The sequence below is a fragment of a genome, unplaced genomic scaffold, assembly GCF_019419815.1.
Source record: "Pyrus x bretschneideri cultivar Hongxiangsu unplaced genomic scaffold, Pyrus_bretschneideri_v1 Contig32, whole genome shotgun sequence".
Lineage (NCBI taxonomy): Eukaryota > Viridiplantae > Streptophyta > Magnoliopsida > Rosales > Rosaceae > Pyrus > Pyrus x bretschneideri.
The window spans coordinates 2,889,962-2,912,166 of record NW_025999635.1 but is presented as its reverse complement, the minus strand read 5'-3'; the positions used below and the strand labels follow the sequence as shown (position 1 = coordinate 2,912,166).

Sequence of the window (22,205 nt, the reverse complement as noted above, 5' to 3'; positions counted from 1 at the left end):
GCCAGGCCACATAGGGTCCTCTTATAACTACTCACTGCACACAGATTAGGTGCATGATTGCTGCCAATGGATATCTTATCTTCCCATATGGATTTTGAATTTATTCACCAAAGTTTCCAATGCCAACGTAACAATTCCATATTTTATTCCTCAATTTGCACAACTTTTTAGAACAGATTAGATTGGATTAATTATTTTTTAATTAGATTAAAGATCAGATTAAGTTGGATAATTATCAGCATCACCCATAACGGTTTATAAATTCAACCACCAAAGAATCTAACCATCACGTCATTAGAAAAATGTAAAGTATTAGCCCCCAAATATACACAAACCAAAAATTGATTTAAAACCCACAAATTGATTCGCAAAGGTGAATTGTTCCATGTGGCCACATGGTCTCGAATCAGTCGGTTCCACCATTCCTGGTTCATTGATTGGCAGTTCTTTTAATAGTGAAGTGAACCAAATTTTTGGAAAAAGAAATACAGCAGCTTTGCCCATTTGATAAGATTCATGTACAATGTACAGCCTAAATATTCCTGGTCGATTGACCCACAAACGAGAAATTTGCCAGAACTCTATAGCAATATAAACTTTAAAATTGTGAGTGAAAAATAGTGAGTGAAAAGTACGTTACAGCTAATCGTTTATGCGGGTATTGTTGACTTTTTATCGTTGATTTATATAAGACTTACAATACATTAAGAATCATGCATACTTGCAAGACAGATTATGACAAAGTTATTAAATAGGCATACACACAAATTCGAATGATTAAAGACTCATCATGCCTAAAAGATCAATACTTAATCACGAACATTGACGAATGTCCTTGATCAAGTTATTGCGTAGACACACATGCAAATCTAGATGATTTAACACATGGTATCAACGATTATGATTCATTCATGTGCGTAGAAAATTGTCCTTAACAAAGTTATTGCATAGACACGCACCCAAGTCCAGATTTGAAACCCACGATTCATCTACTATCAGAATTAACATGAGCAAGAGATTGTCCTTGACAAAGTTATTCTGTGCTCAATCCTGAATGATTTGATCCACGATTATTGACGATCATAATTCGTTCACGCAATCAGTGACAAAGTTATTGTGTAATTTGCTTAAATCTATACATATTCAGGTAATTCAGAATTCGAAAATCTCAATGCATCAACAATCAAAATTTACTTACAAACGAACCCTTTCTTAATAAAATAGAAAAGTAAAATATGTCGTTTGTTTTGTCGAAAAAAGTAAAATATGCCGTTGATGGTCGTTTCTAGGGCATTTAGGTATTGCCGTTAACCTTGTGACGAGTAAAATACCAAGAAAGGACGTACTCATCCGTTTGACCGGCAGCTTGCGCGTATAAAGTCCCAGTCTTTGTCATCACTAACCCCCCAAGGAAGATATCCAAGAACCGAGTCCAGTCAAAACATTACACCTCACCCGTGCACTGCACCTTCCCCTCCCTTCCCACCCTTTCTTAATTGCCTTCTTTCTCCCTTTCGGTACCAGTCCAAGAGCCTCCGATCATTCTTCGAGACCCAAAACTCGAAACCGAAGATTAAGACATGGGTTTTTTGAAGGAGGAGAAATCGAAGAGGGTTCTGAGAGGGGTTAAGACTCTGTTTTTCTTGATTACTATGTTGATTTCTCTGCTGCTGTTTTCGGCCCCGATTCTGCTTGTGATTGCCGACACGCTTGTTCCTTCGGCTATACTTTCTGCCTCTTCGTCTTCTTCTTTGATTTCTCTTGAAACGCTGTCGTCCCATTTCAATAACTACGATTTTCGATCTTCCCTCGTCGATATTCCGTTGATTTCCATCCTAAGATCAGCTGTCATATTTTGTAAGCCTTAATCCTTACTCTTTTCGTTGCTTGTTTTTTTCGTACTACATGTTTTTCTTTCACTTTCTGAGCACAAAATTAGGTGAGTCAGGTCAGTCGGCCTGCCGTAAGATATGAGTTACTTCAGTTGGTCTGCCGTTCAATGATCACGCTTGTATTGGGATTGCAGAAATGAGTTAGGTTAGATGGCTAGGACGGCAGAACACGCTTGTATTGGGATTGCAGAAATGAGTTAGGTTAGCTGGCTATGACGGCAGAACATGTGTCCTGTCGCTTTGCACCCGAATTTGATTCGCAAAAAGCATAAGTCTCGGGATTGCAGCCGTGAGTGAGGTCATTTGATCAGAACAGTTGATCATGCTGCTTTAGAATCCTAATCCAAAAAGCATATCTTTTTAGATTGGATACATATGTTAGGTTAGTTGGTGAGGTAAGTGTGTCATCTCTCATGAGCTATGTTTTAGGATCGTAGACATGAGTCAGGTCAGCTAGTCAGAATAGCGTGTTTTGCCACCTCCCGAGTTTGAATCACCTTCCCGTAGCTAATCATGGTGAAATTAATCTGAATTGGGTTTTTCTTTTACCTGCAGGCGTTTACAGCTTCTGTGATGGACGAAGGCTATCACACGGACCGTATTTGGGGATCACAACCATGTGTTCTGTTGTGTCCCTGGTGTTTGTTTCATTGAAGGCTTCGTATGTGTTTGGGGCTTCCGGTGTGGAGAGGGCAGAGTATGTGAGAGCAACAGATATTGCTTTGTTCGTCTGCTCGCTGGTTTTGGCCGTTGGGCATATTGTGGTGGCCTATAGAACAAGTTGCAGAGAAAGAAGGAAGCTTTGGGTGTACAAAATTGACATTGAAGCTGTAAGTCCTTTCTCTCTCTGTCTAATCTCCATTTTCTCAGATGAAATCGTGTCAATTTTGGGCTGTAAGTTTTGACTTTAATTGGAAGAAATGGAGTTCTTAAATCAAATGACAGACAAAAGTTAAGCTAGTTGGTTAGGTTTATGTGAGCGCCTCCTTAACGCAAGTTCAAATCATCTTATGACGAGTTAGCATAATATAGAATATCGCTCCCTGAAAAGAAGGGCAAATCTTGCTCCCACTTGTCAGTGAGAAACGCTTGAAAACCAAAAGTTTCCTTCTTTTCTAAAATGGTGTTTTAAGTGTTTTTGATGATAAAATAGGTATTTTAAGTGACTTGTTCGTGAATAAGCGTATCAATAAATTGAGATGTCTGTTGTTCAACCACTACTGTTGAAATTCGCTTGAAAGTTTCATTTCAATTGGTGGTTTTTGTTTTGGTCAATAATTTAATTGCTGGTCGTGAAAGGGTTGAGTAATTGGATTCTAAATTTCTAGTCTTCTGGAAGGTCAAAATTCATTTTCCATTTTTCTTAAGGCAACATTGAAAACGTTTACGATGCTTGCTTCTTACCGTATTAATATTAGTCTTTGTCCATAATCCCTGCTTTCCATTGTTTTTTTCTTTTCTTGGTGAATTGTCAAAATATATTGGCTTTTTAAACGAAATGGTTGACACAACTTCTCACTTTGGTCCCTAACATTGAAACTCGATAGAAGTGGTCACTGACTCTATCCATTGTCAATTCTTTGGTCATTTTTGTGAAAAATTTTCGTTAAATGAAAAAAAAATAAAATGTGGAGGTAATGATTTGACAAAAATACCTTCAATTTTAACAGAGATTTATCAAAGAATGACCAAAATGAATGACGATGGACAAACTCAAGACTACTTGTATCAATTTTTCATCTCAAGAATGAAAATGAAGACTTATATCAAGCATTTTAACTAATAAAGCCAAATATATCACTGAGTCCTGTGTTAAGAGGAAGAATCCGTGATGGGTGGCCGTCTACAGAGATGGGCAGCTCTGCCTTTATATTCGAATTGTTGACCACATGCCATTTGCAGCAACGCTGCCAAATATTTTGTCACATCAGAATAAACTACTTTCTGCCATGAGAATCTTCCCCAAATCATGTGCTTTCTGCTAATCCCCAGTTAATCATAATTAAACATGATTAAGCATAAAAAAGTTCATGATTTATCAAATGCTGATGTGAAAATTGCCGTCTGTTTGCAGGTTTCAGCTTGCAAAAATGGGTTCCCTAGGTACCAGAAGCTTCTGAAAGAAGAAAGAGTGAAGTAAACTCACACGAACCAACCCCAATCTTAAGGGTCTACAGGTAATTTTGGTTTTGCAGCGATTAATTTTCGGTTTTGTTTGGAAGTGTTTTTATAATGGTTAGCAGCGTTTTGAGATAACAAAAAACGCTTATAACAAAAAGGAGTTTTAACCAAAATGGTTCATGACATTGACATAACTCGTCCCTGCTCACTTTGGTTCTTGAGATTTGAAATCGATATGAGTGGTACCTAAGTTTGTCTACCGTCAATTATTTTGATCATTCAGTGAAAAATATATGTTAAATAAGGACCAAAATGATAAAAATATATTCAATTTCATAAACAATGGGCCAAAATTAACACAAATTGATGGTATTTTGGTCATTTTCTCATTATTTAATGAAGATTTTTTACTGAATGACCAAAATGATTGACGGTGGACAAACTCAGGGATCAATCTGTCGATTTTAAATCTCAAAGACCAAAGCAAGGGGTTATGTTAATCTCACGAACCATTATAGCTAAAAAGCCTAACAAAAACACGTACAAAAGTGCTTTCATTCCATTTCCCTATCTTATGTTCTCTTCTCGTCTCGGTGGCTTTTGTTTTGGTGCAGATTTGTTAAAAGTATATAGACGAAGCTATAGAAGCAGCCCCTTCAATCAACATCATGTTGTGCAAATGGAGGTTGTGTATATATTTGTTCATCACAGAGAGAGTACAGAGGTTGTTACCACTACGGCAAATACCATCATTTTTTGTTCTTCTTTATATTCATCAAGTGTACAGTTTAATTTGTATGTAAAAGGCATAATATTTATGAAACTAGCCCAAGCTAGGGTTTTTTTAAACTTGTGCTTGAAGTTAATGAAATTATTGTTCTCAGAACTATCCGTATGAGCAACTTAGTGTAATATATGTAGAACACTAAATTGACATGATATTAAAACTCGGTTACGTAATATTTTTTTTTTTGAAAGTGTTGAAAGAGATTTTAGATTGACATTTTGAACTTCGACTAAATGTATTGTGTGTTGTGTCATTTATTTTAGACAAAAAACGTCTTTCTTTTGTCAAATAGACATAAAACGTTTCAAAATACCGATAAATTTTTAATGACCTGAAACACGTATAATCATTATCACCAATATTACGGACACTCTAAAAATTCTCTACCAAATAGCAACGTTGGTGTCGCGCTTGGCTCGTGTGGCGGGGGCATTGGTAAAACGCAATGCGCGCTTCTACATTGCCCCCACGTGCAATACAAAACTCAATGAAACGACGTTGTCCCGCTGTTTAACCCCCGCAACGTTTAAAGAAAAAGATTAAAAATTTTGAATTTTAACGATAATGACAAAATAAAAAGTAAAATATATAATACAAGAATTAATATTTTAATGTAAAAATATAATTTTTCGTTAAAATAAACCGTATCGAAACTTTTCATTAAAGATTCTTTAAAAAAAAGCAAAAACTACAGTGCGAAAAGAAGCCTCCACAAACTCCATTAAGGAAAAGCAAAACCACGGTGCGAAAAGAAGCCTCCACAAACTCCAGAGCTCGGAAGAGAAAGTGATAGAAAATGAGGTACAACTTCGACCTGCAGGAAACGGAACCGGAGCCGGGGCGGTCTCCGACGCCCCAAAGAGACGAAGTGGAGTGGGTCCAGCTGCAGAACCACCCGGTCTTCTCCTCCTCCGCCGCCGGTCCGGTCCACGACTCGACCGCGGCTCGAGCGCCCAGAAATCTCTTGGCCTGGGACGGAGCCTCTCGGCTTTACTTCTGGGACTCCGATAAGCTCTGCCTTCACCGGATCTCTATCCGGCTGGGCGAACCGGACCCGACTTCCGTCATCGCTTCTTCGCCTTCCAAGGTTTCCTCTCTTTCCCTCATTTTTTTTTTTTTTGAAATTTCAATTTCTTTGGTTCTGTTTGGTTGCTGAGAAAATTGAAGGATAAGAAAGTAAATGCACTCGAATGGTACTCAGCTGAGCTTAATGTAGTTGGTTGCATAGCTTGAAGTTTTATGGTAACAAAAAGTGATTATTGAAGCGATACTTTGTATAAGAATTGAAAATTATACTGTGAATTGAATTTTCGGGCATAGTGTGGTTATGATTATCGACTAATCCTGGAGTGTACTATCTATGTCAGTTGTACTTATCTTGTTGATGATGCCTGTAATTCGATAGGTATTGCAAACTGATGTAAAGCTCGACTTTGCGGTTCACAAAATCTCAATCAATAGGAATGGATCAGCATTGCTTCTTTCTGGTTCGGGTGGTCTCTGCGTTATGTATCTTTATGGGCGGACTTCCAACAAAGACAATGCAACCATTTGCAGGTATGACTGGAAAAATGGAATTACGTTATCAATTTTTGTTTTCATCTTAAACATATTTTGCTGGGGTGTCTTAGAGAGCAACCTGAGTGATGAATCATAATGATGGTTTAGATTGTACGCTTTTTTTGGGGAGGGGTGGTGGTTATTCCCCTGCTGATCTTTCTCTCTGAGCACAATATGATTATTTAGTTCCCCTCTCCCCTTCCCTCGTCATCTAGCATCATGATTTTGTATTCATGTACTAGCCTGTTTTCTCTTTCTGAAAATGTACTTGTGGATATGACCGTATGAGCTTAATGGAGATTGTGTTGCAAATTAAATAGTTTTGATGTTCCAAAGTAAAGATTCTTAATGTATCCGTTATTTTTTAAATAAAACCTTACAGGACTGTAACTGTTGGTTCACAAATCTACTTAAGAGGAAACAATCTCATACGTGTACTGCAAGTTTCATGGCATCCTAACAGTGACACCCACCTGGGAATTCTTTCTTCTGATTCAGTTTTCAGGTATGAAATCTTTTTCAAATGTAAAAGAAATTCTTTGAGGTCTTCTTAGGTTTCATCAGATCGAGCATTAGCTTGTATAAATGGTGTTTCTTATTCATATTGTGTTTGATTTAGACAAAAAAAAAAAAAACATTGTGTCCGGTTTTGATTAGTGTATCTGTGAATTTATTTTAATTTTTGTGTTTTGAACAATTAATGTCCTTGTATCTTCATTTACCTTCACTTTTTTTGTAGAATATTTGATTTGTCTTCAGATCTTATTCAACCAGAGCAAGAATACTATCTACAGCCTGTGCAACCAGGTCGATCCAGGAATGCGACATCAATTTGCCCAGTTGACTTTTCATTTGGGAGTGAACACCTGTGGGATTCGTTTAGTGTAAGTTCATTTTAAAAAAATTGACTTTGGTAATTTATTTTGTCATGCCTTTTTTTTTTTGTTCAAACACTGATGCAATAGATTGGAATGCTCTTGGTCTTTTGTTTCCTGTGGCGTCATTTATTGTTCATCTGTAATATGATTTTTCCTTGAAATATTATCTGTTTCTATCATTTAAGTCATGAAGATATAAGCTATTCTATTAGGATTTTTCAAAGCTTACGTTTGTTTTAGCATAACACATGTTTCAACTGTTTGATCATCTATTTTGTTACTATGGTCATTCATATTAGGCAAGTTGAGTTTTACATTTTGACCGTTTTAACTGTTTTATCACGTAATTTGCTTAAATTCTCATTCATATGCTATTGTACAGGTTTTCATTTTGTTCAACGATGGTTCAATTTACATCCTTTGTCCTGTTGTACCATTTGGAAGGTATTTTATTCTTCATGTCGTGCCCTTTTGTAAGGCTTATAGTTTTTTCTTAAGAGGAGCTACAGGTAGGCCTAGTTGATCAACTAGAGATCAACTAGGCCTGGTGACCAAGGTATTTTTAATTTGTTTAAAAGCATAAAGATTCGGGATACCTAAAGCAAGAGGATTGTATGGTTTCAACTATCATTTGCCAGGACACGTGCCATGTACTAGAAAGCTGGATGCCTGAGTTAGTCCTTTTAGGAACCTTTCAGAAACGTTTAATTTACAGAGAAGACTTAAAGTTGTCCTAATACGTTTTTGTTGGAACTATGACATAATATTCCTCCATGTAAATCTGGTGCTTCTGTGTCGCTTAAAGGTTGTGAAGTATTTAACCGAAAGGCTAATGTTATAAATCAAAGCGAAATATTTAACTGATAGTCTTTTCCCCTTGCATCACTGCCTTGAGTTTTTACCATTATATAGGCTGTAGCATCTTGGGGTGTTAGAAGTATTTATACCTTGTAGCCATCGTATGCTAACTGATCTTTGTATTGGGTGCTGAGCATAATAAATTGTTTTCTTTTGAACAGTGCCTACAAATGGGAATCCATTGTAGAGATACATAATGATGCTCAGACATTTGGCCTGAAGTCAGCCAATTCAGTGGCTGTTAGTAACTCGAATCTAGCTATTTCTTGGTTGGAAGCAACATTTCCAGCAATCACAAACCAAGAAACAGAAGGATCAGATCCATATGTGATAAAAGCTCATCCGTATGCTATATTTGATGCCTCACTCTCACTGCAGGTATCTGTGCTCTCTTACCTATAAGCGTGCAGTAGTTACTATAGCTCTATCTATGCTCCTGAGTAAATTATGTGTCGGCACTAGCTACAATTCCTTGATAATTTCATTTACTTCAAAGTTGCTGCCCTTTATCTGTTTGAATCTCTCCAAGTAAATTTGAACGAATAGCTTAAAGCCTACTCTCTTTCAGTGTTGGGTGTCTTAAGTTGGAAATCTGTAGAAGTCCGCAGTATGACCTACATTGTAATTTCGCAGGGACCTCTGAGGAAAGTGTGTCATGGTGAGGATGAAGAAGATTTGGCCTTCCGGGGTGCAGAATGTGAAGGTGGAGCAGTCAGTCTTCTTTATAATTTAGTCTTCAAAGACTCAATTCTGGTGACTGCCTGGAGTGGTGGGCAATTGCAAATAGATGCTATGGCTGATGAAATCCAACCGTTGTGGAATGCTGGCAGCCCACCTCGACTTCGTGTTGATTCCCACGATCATATTCTTGGTATTGCAATGATTTGTGAGCCAACCCCAGGCAAGCTTTCACCTGTGAAGCTTGATCAACCTCTTGATAGTACTCTTTGGTTGGGACTTCCTCCCCCTCTTTTGAGGTTGGCTATTGTGGATCTGGCTTTGCCTAGGAAAGCAAAGAGTGGTTCTCTTATTATGATGTTTACTGATCCGCTGATGCCGGAAAGAATATACACCCTTCATGATGGAGGGTTAGATTCAATAGTGTTGCATTATCTTCCATTTACAAGTCAGATCAGTGGCAAGAACGAGACTATGAGAACTCCTTCTGTGCATCCTGTTCTAAGCACATGCCAGGGAGAAGTCCCCTCACAATCTCCACTTTCCGGTTTTGTGTCATTATCAGATTCATTTGGGTGTTCCTGGATTGTGGGACTCACTGTTTCGCGAGAATGTATAGTGCTGGAGATGAAGACTTGGAACCTGTTACTGCCTCATCAAGTTGATACGGAGAACAAATCTCTTTGCCTGGAAGAACCAAAAGAAAAAGATATGCCAGATCTTATAAGCAAAGAACTACTAGTTGGACCTAAGGTGGTTCTTCTTCCTCAGAGCTCACCAAGTTTACGTTCTCTTTCTGCTGATTCTATTGAAGGTCGATCAATGCTTCATGAGTACTTCAGAAGCTTTCATGAAAATTATGCGGAGTATGCATATAAGGTAACAATGCCAAGAAATACAACAAATTATGTTTACTTGTGTCAAATCTACCTTATTAAGGGAAATGGTTCCTTTTGTTCCTTTATGAATTTTTCCTCCACCCTCTAGGTTTACTTTGAACTCAAGCATCATGGACCCATCTTGAAGAGGATAATTGATGACCAGCATGCTCGCCTAGGTAATGCACAACAGAGGCTTTCGCAAGTTGAGGAGAAACAATCAAAATTGGAGGACAGAATTGACAGTGCGTTCAAGATGCAAAATCTTCTGCAGGAGCGCTTGAAACGTTTGAGGGACTTGCCAGGGCCTCATAAGAAACCACTGTCCAGAGCTGAGCGAGAGTTCAAGTCGGAGCTTGGTAATGACCATTTTTCAATAATAAGTGTACTAATGTAGCTTTTTCCATAATAAATGAGCTTAGGAGTTATGCCCTAGTTCGTGGTCAGTAATTTTCCGTTTTCCTAATTTACCGGTTCCCTAAATCGTCATAATTCACACCTGCTTAGGTTACTAGCCTGTACATTTTTGGTCAGGAGTTATGCCCAGCACTACTTTTTCACTTCTAACATACATTTTTGTTGCTAAGCAGACCACTTCTCCGAAGTTGAATTGGATGCATTGCGTTCTTCCATTAATGCTGTAACTGCAAGGTTTAAAAGGCACACACAATCGCCAAAGGGCAATGCATCAAACCAACGTAGGCTGATGGCAAAGGGGAAAGATCCTGTGCAAGAATCTCAAGTCTCCCAGCTGAAATCCTCACTTGAGAAACTTTCACTGCTCAATAGTGAAAATTCGAAAAAGGTTAAGCTTGTTGAATCTGCATTGAAAAGTCGGGAAACCAGCAGATGTTGAGACCTACTTTGTTTCTGAATCTGCGATTAAGTTATGGTAACTCGGATGTAAGTTTTGAACCTGGGGCGGTGCACAATGTGTCATTCCATCAAGACGGTGCCATTTTGAACGGTATGGCCCAGCAGATGTGCAAGTCGAGCGGAAGCTTCTAGCAATTGAAGCCGGGGGGCACCAACAGCTCTACTGCTGTAGTTATTCTGGCATGCTTGTAGTGGCAGATGCTCTCCTTGAGAGACGACGAATTGTGTACAAAATAATTGTAGTTTTTCGTTACCCAATTTCGGCTTCTTTCATTTTACAAGATGAGAAATGTTGAATCTGTCGAAACATTATTGAATGTGTCGCACTTGTAATGCATTTTTGGTCGATTCATTTTCTCTTCGGAATTATATGTTTTTGTTGTAATTGGTAACGTGAGTTGAACTAATCAAAATCAAATACAAACGGCAAATTGATTAAAACTAGAAAGTAATCATTTCAACAATTAAAGGTTTAAGGGATTCTTAGATGCAACCGAGAACGTATCCCAATGACGGCCCGCCGGAATGATGATGTGGACCAGGGCCATAAACGCACGCAGAAGAAGGGCTCGAGGAGGAAAAGATTTTCAGGTGGATTTCCTTTTTAATAATTAAAGCACATTAAAGCTGGGCTAAAACCTACAAGAGCTGCAAAATCTGCAGTCACCTACAAAACCTCCACGTTCAGAAGGGAAGAGAAATCAATTAAGGGATCTTTAACGAAAAAGCTCTCGATATTGTTTATTTGAACGAAAAATTATATTTTTACACTAAAAAGTCAATCCTATTACTATTCACTTTACCCTTTATTTTGTCATTTTCGTTAAAACTCAGTTTTCAAGCCATTTTCATTAGTTTTCCTATCAATTAATCATTTGATTTAATTTCACTAAACTATTAATTAATTAATTAATTAATAATATAACTTTATTGGGTTGGAGATCAAAGGATATTACAGCTCTAGTACTACTACATAATTTCCTGACTCATTTGCTTTCTCCTCTGGTTTACTCTTTACATTGCCCATATGACACATTGTTCCTCCGCTGCACATTGATCGGGTACCTCTTCTGCGTCCTCGTCGTCGGAAAAAACACCAGCTTATCTTCCTCATCAGGAACCCAACTGCTAACACAAACAATCAGCATCGTTAGTTTAACGGGAAATATGCGCAAATACAAGTTGTTGCAAATCTAAACAAACAATAACCCGTACACATAAAACATTTTTTATGCCACTTTATTGTCAGTTTAGTGTTTGTGATTAAAAATATAATACCAATTCTATTTGTGCAGATTTACATAGTTTTTTTGGGTACCTGAAACGAGTGACTAAGTGGTGAAGGAAGACCGAGATTTCTACTCTGGCAAGCTCATAGCCTGGGCACAGCCTTGGCCCTCCTCCGAATGGTGTGAACACATTTGCTGGGCTTGTGACCGGTCCAGAGTTGTTCTACAAAAATCATGTTTTTAATAAAAAAAAATTATAACATACTTATCAGGCAGAGATGTATAATTAAGTACCTGCCACCTCCATGGATTAAAAGTTCGAGCGTCCTTGAAATGATCTTGATCAAGATGTACAGCACGGAACGATGCAAATACCTTCCAACCTTTAGGGATTGTGTATCCTGTTTATAGTATTTTCACCGATTAATAACTTTATTCGCGTGCATAAGAATTTGTAAAATATCCAGTTCGGATTCGGAATGCAGGTTGTTTACGTGGTATAGAAAGTTGTTACCTTTAATGTGAACATCTGTCATTGCCCGCCTAAATATCCCGCTAATTATGTTTGCTACTCGCAGTGTCTCGTTTACAACCTAAATTTCAACGAACAAAGTCAATCGACTTTGAAGAACTAGAGTCCGACAATTCACAAGCATGTTTGGCAACGGCACAATGTTGGATTCTAATAACACTTACGTTATTTGAGTTCGATGTAATACCCGTACTTATTGAGAGTTTTGAAAGCAATACTTACACACTGAGTGAATGGCATTGACTTATAATCACTCCATTCCAAAGTTTCGGATGACTTTTTGTTCGCCCTAATTTGCTCATGTTCTTCCTGCATTGTGGATTCAGAACTTCATTAACAATTTAACAAACATTTTACCTAAAAAACAAAAACAAAAGACTTCTGTTATTCAGCAAAGACAATAATCTGGATTGTCTAGTATGAACCGGCTCATAGCATGAATCGAGATACTTAACCGTTTAACCCTTTAACAATTGCCTAAATCTCGGTCGGTCCATTCTAGCACTCTCGGATGATAACATAATCCGACGGTAGAGCACGGAATATCACTAGAGCGCACGGACACCAAAACAATCCTAGGAATCGAAAATGGGTAACAACCCTAGGGTGCTGACTCCATTGAAACCTCCGAACCCCTTTACACCGTTGGATTGTTGTGGTCCTAGAAATCAGAACCGCACGATTCCCAATGGCCCAGCTTTGGGACCCCTAGGTACAGTAGAATGACCAGAATACCCTCCCAAACCAGCTGCACGTGAAGCAAAGAGGCGACGTAGTCAAAAGACCAAAGCTGCCGAGAATCTGACAATATTTACAGCACACTGAAGCGTGCAGTTTGGAAGGGAGCGAAGGGAAAAAACATGTCATCATTTTGTCCGTTGGTTTTATCAGAATGTTGTCCGGCTTTTACATTCTCCACTTCACTCTATTTTTTGACTACCGTGTAACAATTTAGGCTACATTTTCCCGGTTTAGATAGGGACAATTTCGTCTTTTTAATTCACATTCTCTTTTAACGTCCAACACTCATTCATTTTTCGGTCTTAAAAACGAATAAATCGAAAGATAATTGAAAAGATACAAACATGGAGAGGAATGTCCGACATAGTCATTATCTAATGCAACTTACGACTGATCAAGATACGTGCAATGACTCAGTAAACCATATGTGCGGTCACTTAAACCATAGTTTATCCAATGCAATCTATCCAAAACAAAGTGAATGGCTGAGGATTTAGATAAAAAAGTGGATGTTGAAATGCCCAACATAGTAACGTGAGCATATGATGGCAGTTGCAAGACTAGCAGTCCCCACTAGGCAAATAAAGTGACAAAAGAAAAAGGGACGTTGGGGGAGAGAGTGGCACCTGGAGTTGAGCATGGGCCAGAGGTGTCTCCGTCAAGAACTTTACGGCAAGTGTCATGATTGTTGAGGTGGTTTCATAGCCGGCCACCAGCAAAGCAAGCAAGAAATCCACAATCTCCTCGTCGGAGAGTGCGGTGTCTCCGCCCAAAAGTGCGCCTAACATGTCCTCTTTTATCTGCCCGGCTTCGCTCTCCTCCCTCCTTTGCCTCACTATCAAGGTTAATGCCTCCGCCACCTTTGTCCGCGCCTTCAATTTCAAATTCCCAATTAATTAAATAAATTAGGTTTAAATTTGACAAAAAAAAACTAATTAGGTTTAAATACATAAAAATACACAAAGTCTAACACACTTGACAAACGAAAAATCCGTTATCTTGTGTTTTCAAATAATATAATTCTAATTACGCAATTAATTAAAGGGGCTTTTAGATCCAGGTCCACAAACGTAGAGTGTTTTTAGGAGTGAGTCTAGTTATTAAATTATATGTTTTTATTTCTTTTATACTCATTTTAAATTTTCTAAAAATATTAAAAATCAATTAAAATCTTCTAATATTATGCATTTTCTAACTCCAAAAGAATATATTTAATATCTTATAACAAAAACACTAATATACTAACATAAATTTATCTGCAAAACATTATACCCTAAATCAAGTAACAAATATATGAATGTATATAATACCGATATGAAACCTAATTAAAAGGTAGAAAAAACATAACATACCTACAAGTAAGACACATTAATCTGTGACAGGTTAATTATAAAAAAAAAATATGTCATATAGGTAGATAAAATAATTAACATGTGATATAGGTTGATTATAAAAATTAAAAATAAAATCTATACATGGAGTTTAAATCAGTAGGAAGAACGAGAAATAACAAAAAGATAAATAAAAAAGAAATAAGCAAAGAGATAATTGGGAAGAAATTTGATTTTTATAATAAATTTTATCATTGAACAAATAACTATTGATAATTAAATAATTAAATATAACAAATTGAACTTATTTTAATAAACTGAATTATTCCTACTATTAGCTTAAAAAATTAGATTTATATCAAGTTTCCCCTTAATTAAATCATCGGACAAGAAAAAGAGAGGAAATTACAGTAATGGCCCGGCGGTAGGTGGTGGAAAATAGAGGCAAGGGAACGGAGAAGAAGCCTTCGATCAGTAGGACGTACTCTTTCCTTAGACTCTCGGTCCATTCATTTGGATCAAAGCTCATGAGTTGCTTCACTGCTAGTTCAAAAGTGATCTGCACATAATTTAATTAATTAACTAATAAAAATTAAGATTAATTAAGGATCAATAAAATATAAATCCAGAAGTACACAAGCTAGCAAGAAAATGATGTCTCTAAGGGAATGATTTTATTTTATTTTATTTTGTAGCCGTTTACTTTAAATTGTGGTAACGTGCACTTTGCACTTGTATGCATGTCACCCACACTTTAGGCCATGGGATCCTAGTCACCTCCATTTCTCTTCGACGGGAAGTCGAAACCCCATGAAGCATAATACCATTATAACATGATTAATTAAATTATAACATAATTAATTAAATTAAAACTAACCAATGGGATACAACCAATTATAAAAAATGAATTTTAACAAAAAGCTTCCGGTACTATTCTCTTTAATGAAAAACCATATTTTTACACTAAAAAATCAATCCTGGTACTATATATTTTACCCTTTATTTTATCCTTATATTTTAAACTCAGAGTTTACAATTCTTTTATATTAGTTTTTCTTTATAAAAAACTCTTTTTAATTAAAACATTCCATTGATTATAAAACATTCTAAACAAACTTTACCTTTGTCCTCTACTTTTTGAGGAATAGCAAAAAAATAAAAATTGTCAATATCTCTTTGCATTTTTAATAAAATTATTTGAATACACAAAATTAACAGATTATCAGTCCTGATGACTTCAAACTCTGTTTATTAATAACTGTGCCAATTTTACGTGTCCAAATATCATCTTTGTATAATTGTATTTAATTAAAAAAAAAAAACAACAATATGTAAAAAAACACTATTTCTAACTTGGTGAAGAAAAAATCCAAACTAAAATGTAATAGCTTATCTTGTAAGGTCTTAATTTCGAATTCCGAACCTGCCCTAATCCTATCTTAAAGAAGTAAAGTGGTACACTACCTTTTTGGCCTCCTCCATGAGAAAGATCCGGTCGGCCCATGAATCCATGTTGAGCCGGATCAACCGGTCTATGTCGTCCAAAAGGTGGTCCCTAATGATGGAGGAGTTTGCAAAGCTCATAGTCAGAGAATGCATCCGTTTATGGAGGCTGCCCTTCATCAGCAGCAAAGAGTGCTTCCCCATAAGGTTGGTTATGGAGCCCGGGTAGCTGCACTCGAACAGCTTCCCTTCGTTCTGCAGGATGAACCGATTGGTCTCCGGGTCGGTGGAGAACACGGTCGGCTCTCCGAACACGTGAGTTGTGAATATGGATCCGAACCGGTTCACGCGCTCGTCGATGAACGGTTCGGGGTTCTCAGTCTTGTAGGCTGAGATGAGCTGCAGAGTCTCCCCTATAAATGGTAGCCCTAGATTCCCCGGAGGCAGCCTCAGCCTCCGGCACCTAGACTTTCTCAGAAAAACGTAAACTAGGGTTGGAAGGAGAGAGAAAACCAAGAAAAATGAGAAGAGGAAATCCATGGAGTTTTAATATTTGAGTACACACAAACAATCTCTCTCTCTCTCTCTCTCTCTCTAAGCTCTAAGTGTTTGCGTATATATTTGTTTATATGTATATATTTGTGTATGGGGAGGTGGGTATATATAGAAAAAGGAAAGAGTCGGGGGTAGGGAAAGAGATGGCGCAGAGGTGGTGGGGAAAGCACACGAGGGGTTTCGAGAATCGAAAAATGGATCGATGAATCTGGTTGTTAAATAAGAATCTAAGGATGGGGAAGAGAGGAGAGAAGGAAATTTAATGTCGGATATTTTAGTGTCTGACAACTTTTTATTTTTCGTTACTTTTTTTCTCCTTTTTCTCATAAAACGATGTCGTTCCTTTTCTGTGTCTCTGTGGATAAGAGTCGTGAGACTTTGTTGGGGAAAATATGGAGAGGGAAAAAGAGAGGGTTGTTGGTTTAGTTTTGGTGTGTTTCATGAGGTGATTGGTATGGTAAGAATGTGTTGAAGTGTCCATGTCTTGGCCGTTTGATTAAAAGAATGGATTAGTGAAAAAAGATGGTGGGTTAAGATAAAGTATTAGGAGAAAAAAAATTGTTGACTTTTTAAGTTCTCATGGTCACTGATCGTGAACCTTAGTTTAAATGCTTTACAGTCTGGAAGACGATAAATATTTATGAGTTTAATCTTTTGCAATTATTCTGTGTGTGGTGTGACCTTTATTATTGATTAACACGTGTTAATAAATTTAATCTTTTTCAACTTTGTTGTCATAAATTTAACATGCGTCAATTAATAATAGAGACCACATAAAAACCACACACAAAATAGGTGCAGAATATTTGATCTCGATAGTTGTTTGTATTTAGTTTAGTGTTCTCACCGGTTCGGGTGTTATCAACACCATCACCTTCTCGGTAATTAGAACGAGGATCCTCTTTGTGAGGATCCTGAGGATTCTCAAATCGTGTCCGTTCATCGTACATCGTACAACAAAAAATCATTTTAAATGCTTCTATTTAAAATTAAATATGAATAGTACATGAAGAAAATTGGTCGGACGATGTACAAAAAAAAACACAATTTAAAGATCCTTAAAATCATCACAAAGAGGATCCGAAGAGGAACCTCATTCCATTAATTATTCGTCATGTGGCGCACGAACATTTCTTCTTCTTCTTCTTCTTCTTCTTTCTTTCTTTCTTTCTTTTTTTTTTTTTTTTTTTTTTTTGCCATAGAACATTTCTTAATATTTCAAACTATGGGTTGGGAATATAAAATCACGAGTTATATCATACAAGTTGCGAGTACACCAACCCGATCCGAATTTTTAATCCTTTTCTGGATTCGTACCTTACTGCACAACCCATATATAGAAACTCATACCTAACGTAACGAAGGAGATTAAAGTATATATAGCACTTAATATATTCTCATTTAAGTTAGGTTTTGCCACTAATTTTTCTAAAAAAAAAAAAAATATTCAGGGATAAAAAATGTTACTCATACCACCTATTTGTACAATTTTTAATAGAAATGAAACTACTTTGCATTGATGGATCTTACATCTATCAGAGAGATAATATAAATGATAGTACAATTAGGTGGTAAGTATAACATTACCCTTTGGAGATTGAGGGATAATAAGATTCAAGGGTTTGGTGGACTCAGTGGCGGATCCATAAAATAATATTAGGGGGGTTAGTAAGAATAGCTCGCACAGCATGCAATTTTTTTTTATACCAAAAATAGCATGCATATCGCCATTTCATCTAGTCTTTGTGGGCCTGAAGTTATTTGGAAAGGTATAATGCACACTTGTTAATGCCTCATTTGTGAGAGTAACTAACATGTTTCTAGGTTGCTTCCATATGAATGATTAACAAAGAAACACACTTATATTGAACACACTAACAATGTTTGATATCATTGCATCTCGTTAATATGTTTGTCCAAGAATGATGATACTTTGTTATTCACTGAGATCACCATTTCATTCACTCTTCTTTCAGACATTTTGTCATGTATGAAGCCAACTCTAATCTTCAAAAGGACAACACCCAAGGTATCCATGGACATTCATCGAAGTTCGGAGAATTAACACCAAGGTATCCATGGACGTTCACCGCCCCTCAATGCATCTGCCAATGGGTGGACTGGACGACGTTGAAAATAACTGAACGAAGCTTGATTCTTATTATACATGCATGTTTGGTAAATTCCCCTAAAGTTATAAGCTATCATAACCTAGTATATAAGGAGGGAGATTCGACGTTATCTGCCAACGTTATTCATCTTCAAGTAATCTGTGTTTGCCCAAGTGATAAAATAGGATATAATAATGAGTAATGAGTTAGTGTCTTGCTTCAGTTGAGGTTTAATGTTATCAAATTGGATGTCATCGAACTTACTAAACGCTAATTGTCCCACCCATTCAATGTTCGATACATACTTATATTAAAATTACTAAACCTCTTCCTTTACATTGTCATTATCAAACCGAACTATGATTAGTAAACAAGTTCATCTGAACTCTCCTTCCTGCAGGATGCAGCCACGGGGGGTGTGAACCCCACAAATGAAGCTTCTAAAAAGATAATTTAAACATAGCAAGCGGCCACGTGTATACAAATAATGATCAGTATGATGCAATTATAGGGTTTGGACTTGAAGAATATGAGGTGATGATAACACATCGCTCAATCCACATGGTCCCCATAAGGAACATTAGGCTCGATCGATCGATCTCTACCCACTGGACAAGTCCTGCCCCATAAGATAATGATCCCTATGAAGCACTCTCAAAACCACAGATTTTTATATATTCGTATATATCAAGCTTTATTTTCAGGACAGAATCCCATCACTCATGACAGAATCCCATCATGCATGTGTTTGTGTTGTGCCCTCCAACCTTTTCTTTGGTGATCACTGCAACTGTACGAACCCATACAACACACACATTCTTCAATCCCCATTAATTCATTAACTTGAACAATGTTAGAGCAAGCTCTCACTTTTAAATATATCTTAAATCTTTGTCGTTCGATCGAGTTCTTTCTTTGCCAGAGAGATAGCCTGTTATTCCGTATAAACTAACCTCATCATTGTTGTTTCAGAATATATTAATATAGGGTGTAATTTTATAGGCTATATATGTTGTCAACTTTGGATCACAATAGATCACATAGGCATTAGTGGGTATGTCAATAAATATGTCGTTTTTATCAATGTCTAAATAGCATTATTGCATTTGAATTATATGGTTGTTATTTTATAATTTGGTACTTTGATAATGCATCGTAACAAAAAAATGGTATCAAACGATAATCGTAATGCATCATAGAACTGTAATCCACTAAAGTAATATGAGAAAACCTCAAAGTATATTCATTGAATAAATAAAAGTTAACAAAACCTAACACTCCAAAGAAAGCTATATAACCCTAACAGATAGAAACAAAAGTTATCAAAATTATCCGAAAAACATAAAAACGCTGATAAAACATAGTAAACCACAAAATTTGATTTTAGAAAAATCATATTTCATTGAAAAGGACGAGTTGCACACAGGCTGATCATGCGCCCAAATCGAACAATAAAGCTTAATATGGAAGCTGTGTATTTTGCTGCTGAATATGTATCTTTGGTCCACCCACTCCGCCATCTAATTTAAATCATCTGAAAAGATTGTTCTTTCATGCATCTATTTATGTTAGTTAGACATACATTAGATTAATGCGTATTTATCACTAGGATATTTGAGGTTAATGTCCAATGTCCTCTGAAATTCATGAACGAAATCCGAATGATTATGTCCTGTAAAAAAAAAATATGAATGATTATGTCAAAACAAGAAAGCACTAATCAATTGTTATATATATTTGATAATGCAAAGTCAACCCTACCTTAAGAAAAGTTGCAAACCCTAATCGCGAGACATTGCTCATGCAAGTCATCATCAAGGTTGGCCAATTGTAGTAGATGATGTTGCCCCTACAACACGTCTCAGCTCACGTGTGAGGTGACAGTCCTGATATTAATCTATAGTGAGATGCATATGGAAGTGATCATGTGTATAAACTGTGTCCTTTTTCAAGGGCCCGGCCATTACGCCCGACTCCACCCATATGTGCCACTAGCTAGCCTCGATCGATTGGTCGCTCTAATATCCATATATTTGCACCAACCACAGTGAAGCTATACCACATCAAACGATCTAATATTGTTGCTGGTCCATCAAACCGATCCTTTGGGATTGGATCCAGCAGCCAAGTTGGTACGAGTCCGTGCTCTTCCAGGGTTCATATAGAGAATTTCTGGGTTGGAGTTAATCCTATTTTTAAGAATGTGGACCCGAAGTAGTCGATATGTTGAGCTAGTCAATGTTTTTGACCTGCTGAGATTATCATTGTTGATCTGTAGTTAATATGATCATTGTTATATCGTCGATATTTACCTCCTATAACCCCAGCATAAATAATGTATGGATTTACACGCACATAAAACAACAAACTGATGACGTATTCTGTTACAAAATAATATAAAAACCGCTTGGTAAGAAAAAGATATTCTTGTAAGTGATGTGAACGACATAAATGATGAATATTGAAAGAGAAAATGGTAGCTAGTTGTGCATTGTTTATCCAGTGAAAGGGATTTAACTTGAAAAATATGGGAGTTTGAGGTATGTTTGGCGACCTACGAGGGACTCATGAAGTCATGTGGGACACCGGAAATTTTTTGATGCATCGCATGTATCATGTACGCTTGCCGACACAATAATATTCAAATAGCTATATGGTTAACAACTGTTTTAGTTGCAAGATAACATGATGAACTGTGAATTTTCAATTTGAGGTCCCGAATTTTTTTTTTTAGATTTCATTTCTTTTCTATCACCTCTGTACCAGCTATAAAGCCACAAAAGGACCACGGAATCTTATCAAATCTTGGATTCATTGATTCAACTGTAAAGGGGACCAAAAAATTAATTTCGTTTAATTAAAAAGGTCAAGATCATAATTCCAATGAAAATGTTTTTGGTTTTTACTTTGAATAAATGAAATGATCAAACATGAGATAACAAATCTACAATCTTTTACTAAGATTTCGAATAGATATCATAAATTCAAGTTGATTAATTAGGTTAGAATTCAGATAGAGATGACAGATTTTTATTGTGGAACACGGTAGTCCGCCTTAAATCACTTACTTTTTTGTTATGTATACTTTTTTTTTTTTTTGGGTCTCGAAACATGACAAAGGTTTTTATTTTCCTTTATTTCCCAAAGACATCCTTTTCAGGTTGAAGATATTCATGTATTTCATCACTAACAATCAAGAGCGTTCAATCGTGCTGCACATGGATCAGTGAGGGTGGACTAATATTTCTATGGTCATAAAATTTGGATTTATACGGGCAGGTATTTGAGGAAAAATCTATGCGTGCTATGCAATCATTGGTGAATTCTCATCCATTAATTCAGTGTGTGTCAGGTAGTGAATGACATAAATTGGAATTTTATGTGGCTAGTCAAGCAATACCAATAATGCAAGATTGAAGAACTCCAATAATTTGTCCAATTGTGACAAATCAGTAGCAAACATTCAAAAGTAAAGTGGGCTATCTTCACTAGTCAGTTTCCTAATATGATTATGAATCTCGACATGCTTAACTTTAGAAGGTGTATATTTAAGAGCAAATGCCTCTGCAAGTTGGAAATAGTATAGAACTTTATGACGAGAAGCTATAGAACCCTAACCCTAGTGAAGAATTTTTAAGCTCTTCATGTTAAGATAGAATTTTTTTCGGTTAGGATAGACTTTTGATGAGAAAAAAGAGAACTCCAACCCTTAGTGAAGAAATCATGTTAAGACAG

General features: G+C 36.7%; 3 protein-coding genes across 3 annotated transcripts; 2 read left to right on the top strand and 1 right to left on the bottom strand.

Moving 5' to 3' along the window:
- The first annotated feature begins 1,405 nt into the window (after window positions 1-1,405).
- Window positions 1,406-4,902, top strand: LOC103936709. The gene is made up of 4 exons (XM_009346571.3): window positions 1,406-1,857; window positions 2,448-2,722; window positions 3,967-4,069; window positions 4,628-4,902. The coding sequence occupies exons 1-3, from the start codon at window positions 1,581-1,583 to the stop codon at window positions 4,030-4,032; spliced, it is 618 nt and encodes a 205-aa protein (XP_009344846.2). The 5' UTR covers window positions 1,406-1,580; the 3' UTR covers window positions 4,033-4,069; window positions 4,628-4,902.
- A 679-nt stretch (window positions 4,903-5,581) lies between these two features.
- Window positions 5,582-10,880, top strand: LOC103936699 (nuclear pore complex protein NUP88). Its single transcript, XM_009346554.2, has 9 exons — window positions 5,582-5,887; window positions 6,206-6,357; window positions 6,743-6,865; window positions 7,100-7,244; window positions 7,621-7,682; window positions 8,258-8,474; window positions 8,730-9,653; window positions 9,762-10,011; window positions 10,243-10,880. Exons 1-9 carry the CDS (start codon window positions 5,597-5,599, stop codon window positions 10,506-10,508), a joined length of 2,430 nt encoding a protein of 809 aa, XP_009344829.2. The 5' UTR covers window positions 5,582-5,596; the 3' UTR covers window positions 10,509-10,880.
- Window positions 10,881-11,437: 557 nt separating this feature from the next.
- LOC103936683 (cytochrome P450 90A1) lies at window positions 11,438-16,576 on the bottom strand. The gene is made up of 8 exons (XM_009346541.3): window positions 15,826-16,576; window positions 14,771-14,920; window positions 13,657-13,902; window positions 12,512-12,598; window positions 12,272-12,350; window positions 12,052-12,158; window positions 11,847-11,980; window positions 11,438-11,653 (listed from the first exon to the last, which is right to left on the bottom strand). The coding sequence occupies exons 1-8, from the start codon at window positions 16,342-16,344 to the stop codon at window positions 11,536-11,538; spliced, it is 1,440 nt and encodes a 479-aa protein (XP_009344816.2). The 5' UTR covers window positions 16,345-16,576; the 3' UTR covers window positions 11,438-11,535.
- Between the last annotated feature and the right edge of the window lie 5,629 nt (window positions 16,577-22,205).

What these genes read in the sequence shown, in the direction of transcription:
- LOC103936709 (XM_009346571.3), top strand. Translation starts at nt 1,581, where the DNA reads ATGGGTTTTTTGAAGGAGGAGAAATCGAAGAGGGTTCTGAGAGGGGTT. An exon ending in AAGATCAGCTGTCATATTTT is followed by an intron (nt 1,858 to 2,447) that starts GTAAGCCTTAAT and finishes TTTTACCTGCAG; the next exon opens with GCGTTTACAGCTTCTGTGAT. An exon ending in ACAAAATTGACATTGAAGCT is followed by an intron (nt 2,723 to 3,966) that starts GTAAGTCCTTTC and finishes GTCTGTTTGCAG; the next exon opens with GTTTCAGCTTGCAAAAATGG.
- LOC103936699 (XM_009346554.2), top strand. Translation starts at nt 5,597, where the DNA reads ATGAGGTACAACTTCGACCTGCAGGAAACGGAACCGGAGCCGGGGCGG. An exon ending in ATGCCTCACTCTCACTGCAG is followed by an intron (nt 8,475 to 8,729) that starts GTATCTGTGCTC and finishes GTAATTTCGCAG; the next exon opens with GGACCTCTGAGGAAAGTGTG. An exon ending in AGAGTTCAAGTCGGAGCTTG is followed by an intron (nt 10,012 to 10,242) that starts GTAATGACCATT and finishes GTTGCTAAGCAG; the next exon opens with ACCACTTCTCCGAAGTTGAA.
- LOC103936683 (XM_009346541.3), bottom strand. Translation starts at nt 16,344, where the DNA reads ATGGATTTCCTCTTCTCATTTTTCTTGGTTTTCTCTCTCCTTCCAACC. An exon ending in CCTACCGCCGGGCCATTACT is followed by an intron (nt 13,903 to 14,770) that starts GTAATTTCCTCT and finishes TTGAAATTGAAG; the next exon opens with GCGCGGACAAAGGTGGCGGA. An exon ending in CACTTAGTCACTCGTTTCAG is followed by an intron (nt 11,654 to 11,846) that starts GTACCCAAAAAA and finishes TTGTGTTAGCAG; the next exon opens with TTGGGTTCCTGATGAGGAAG.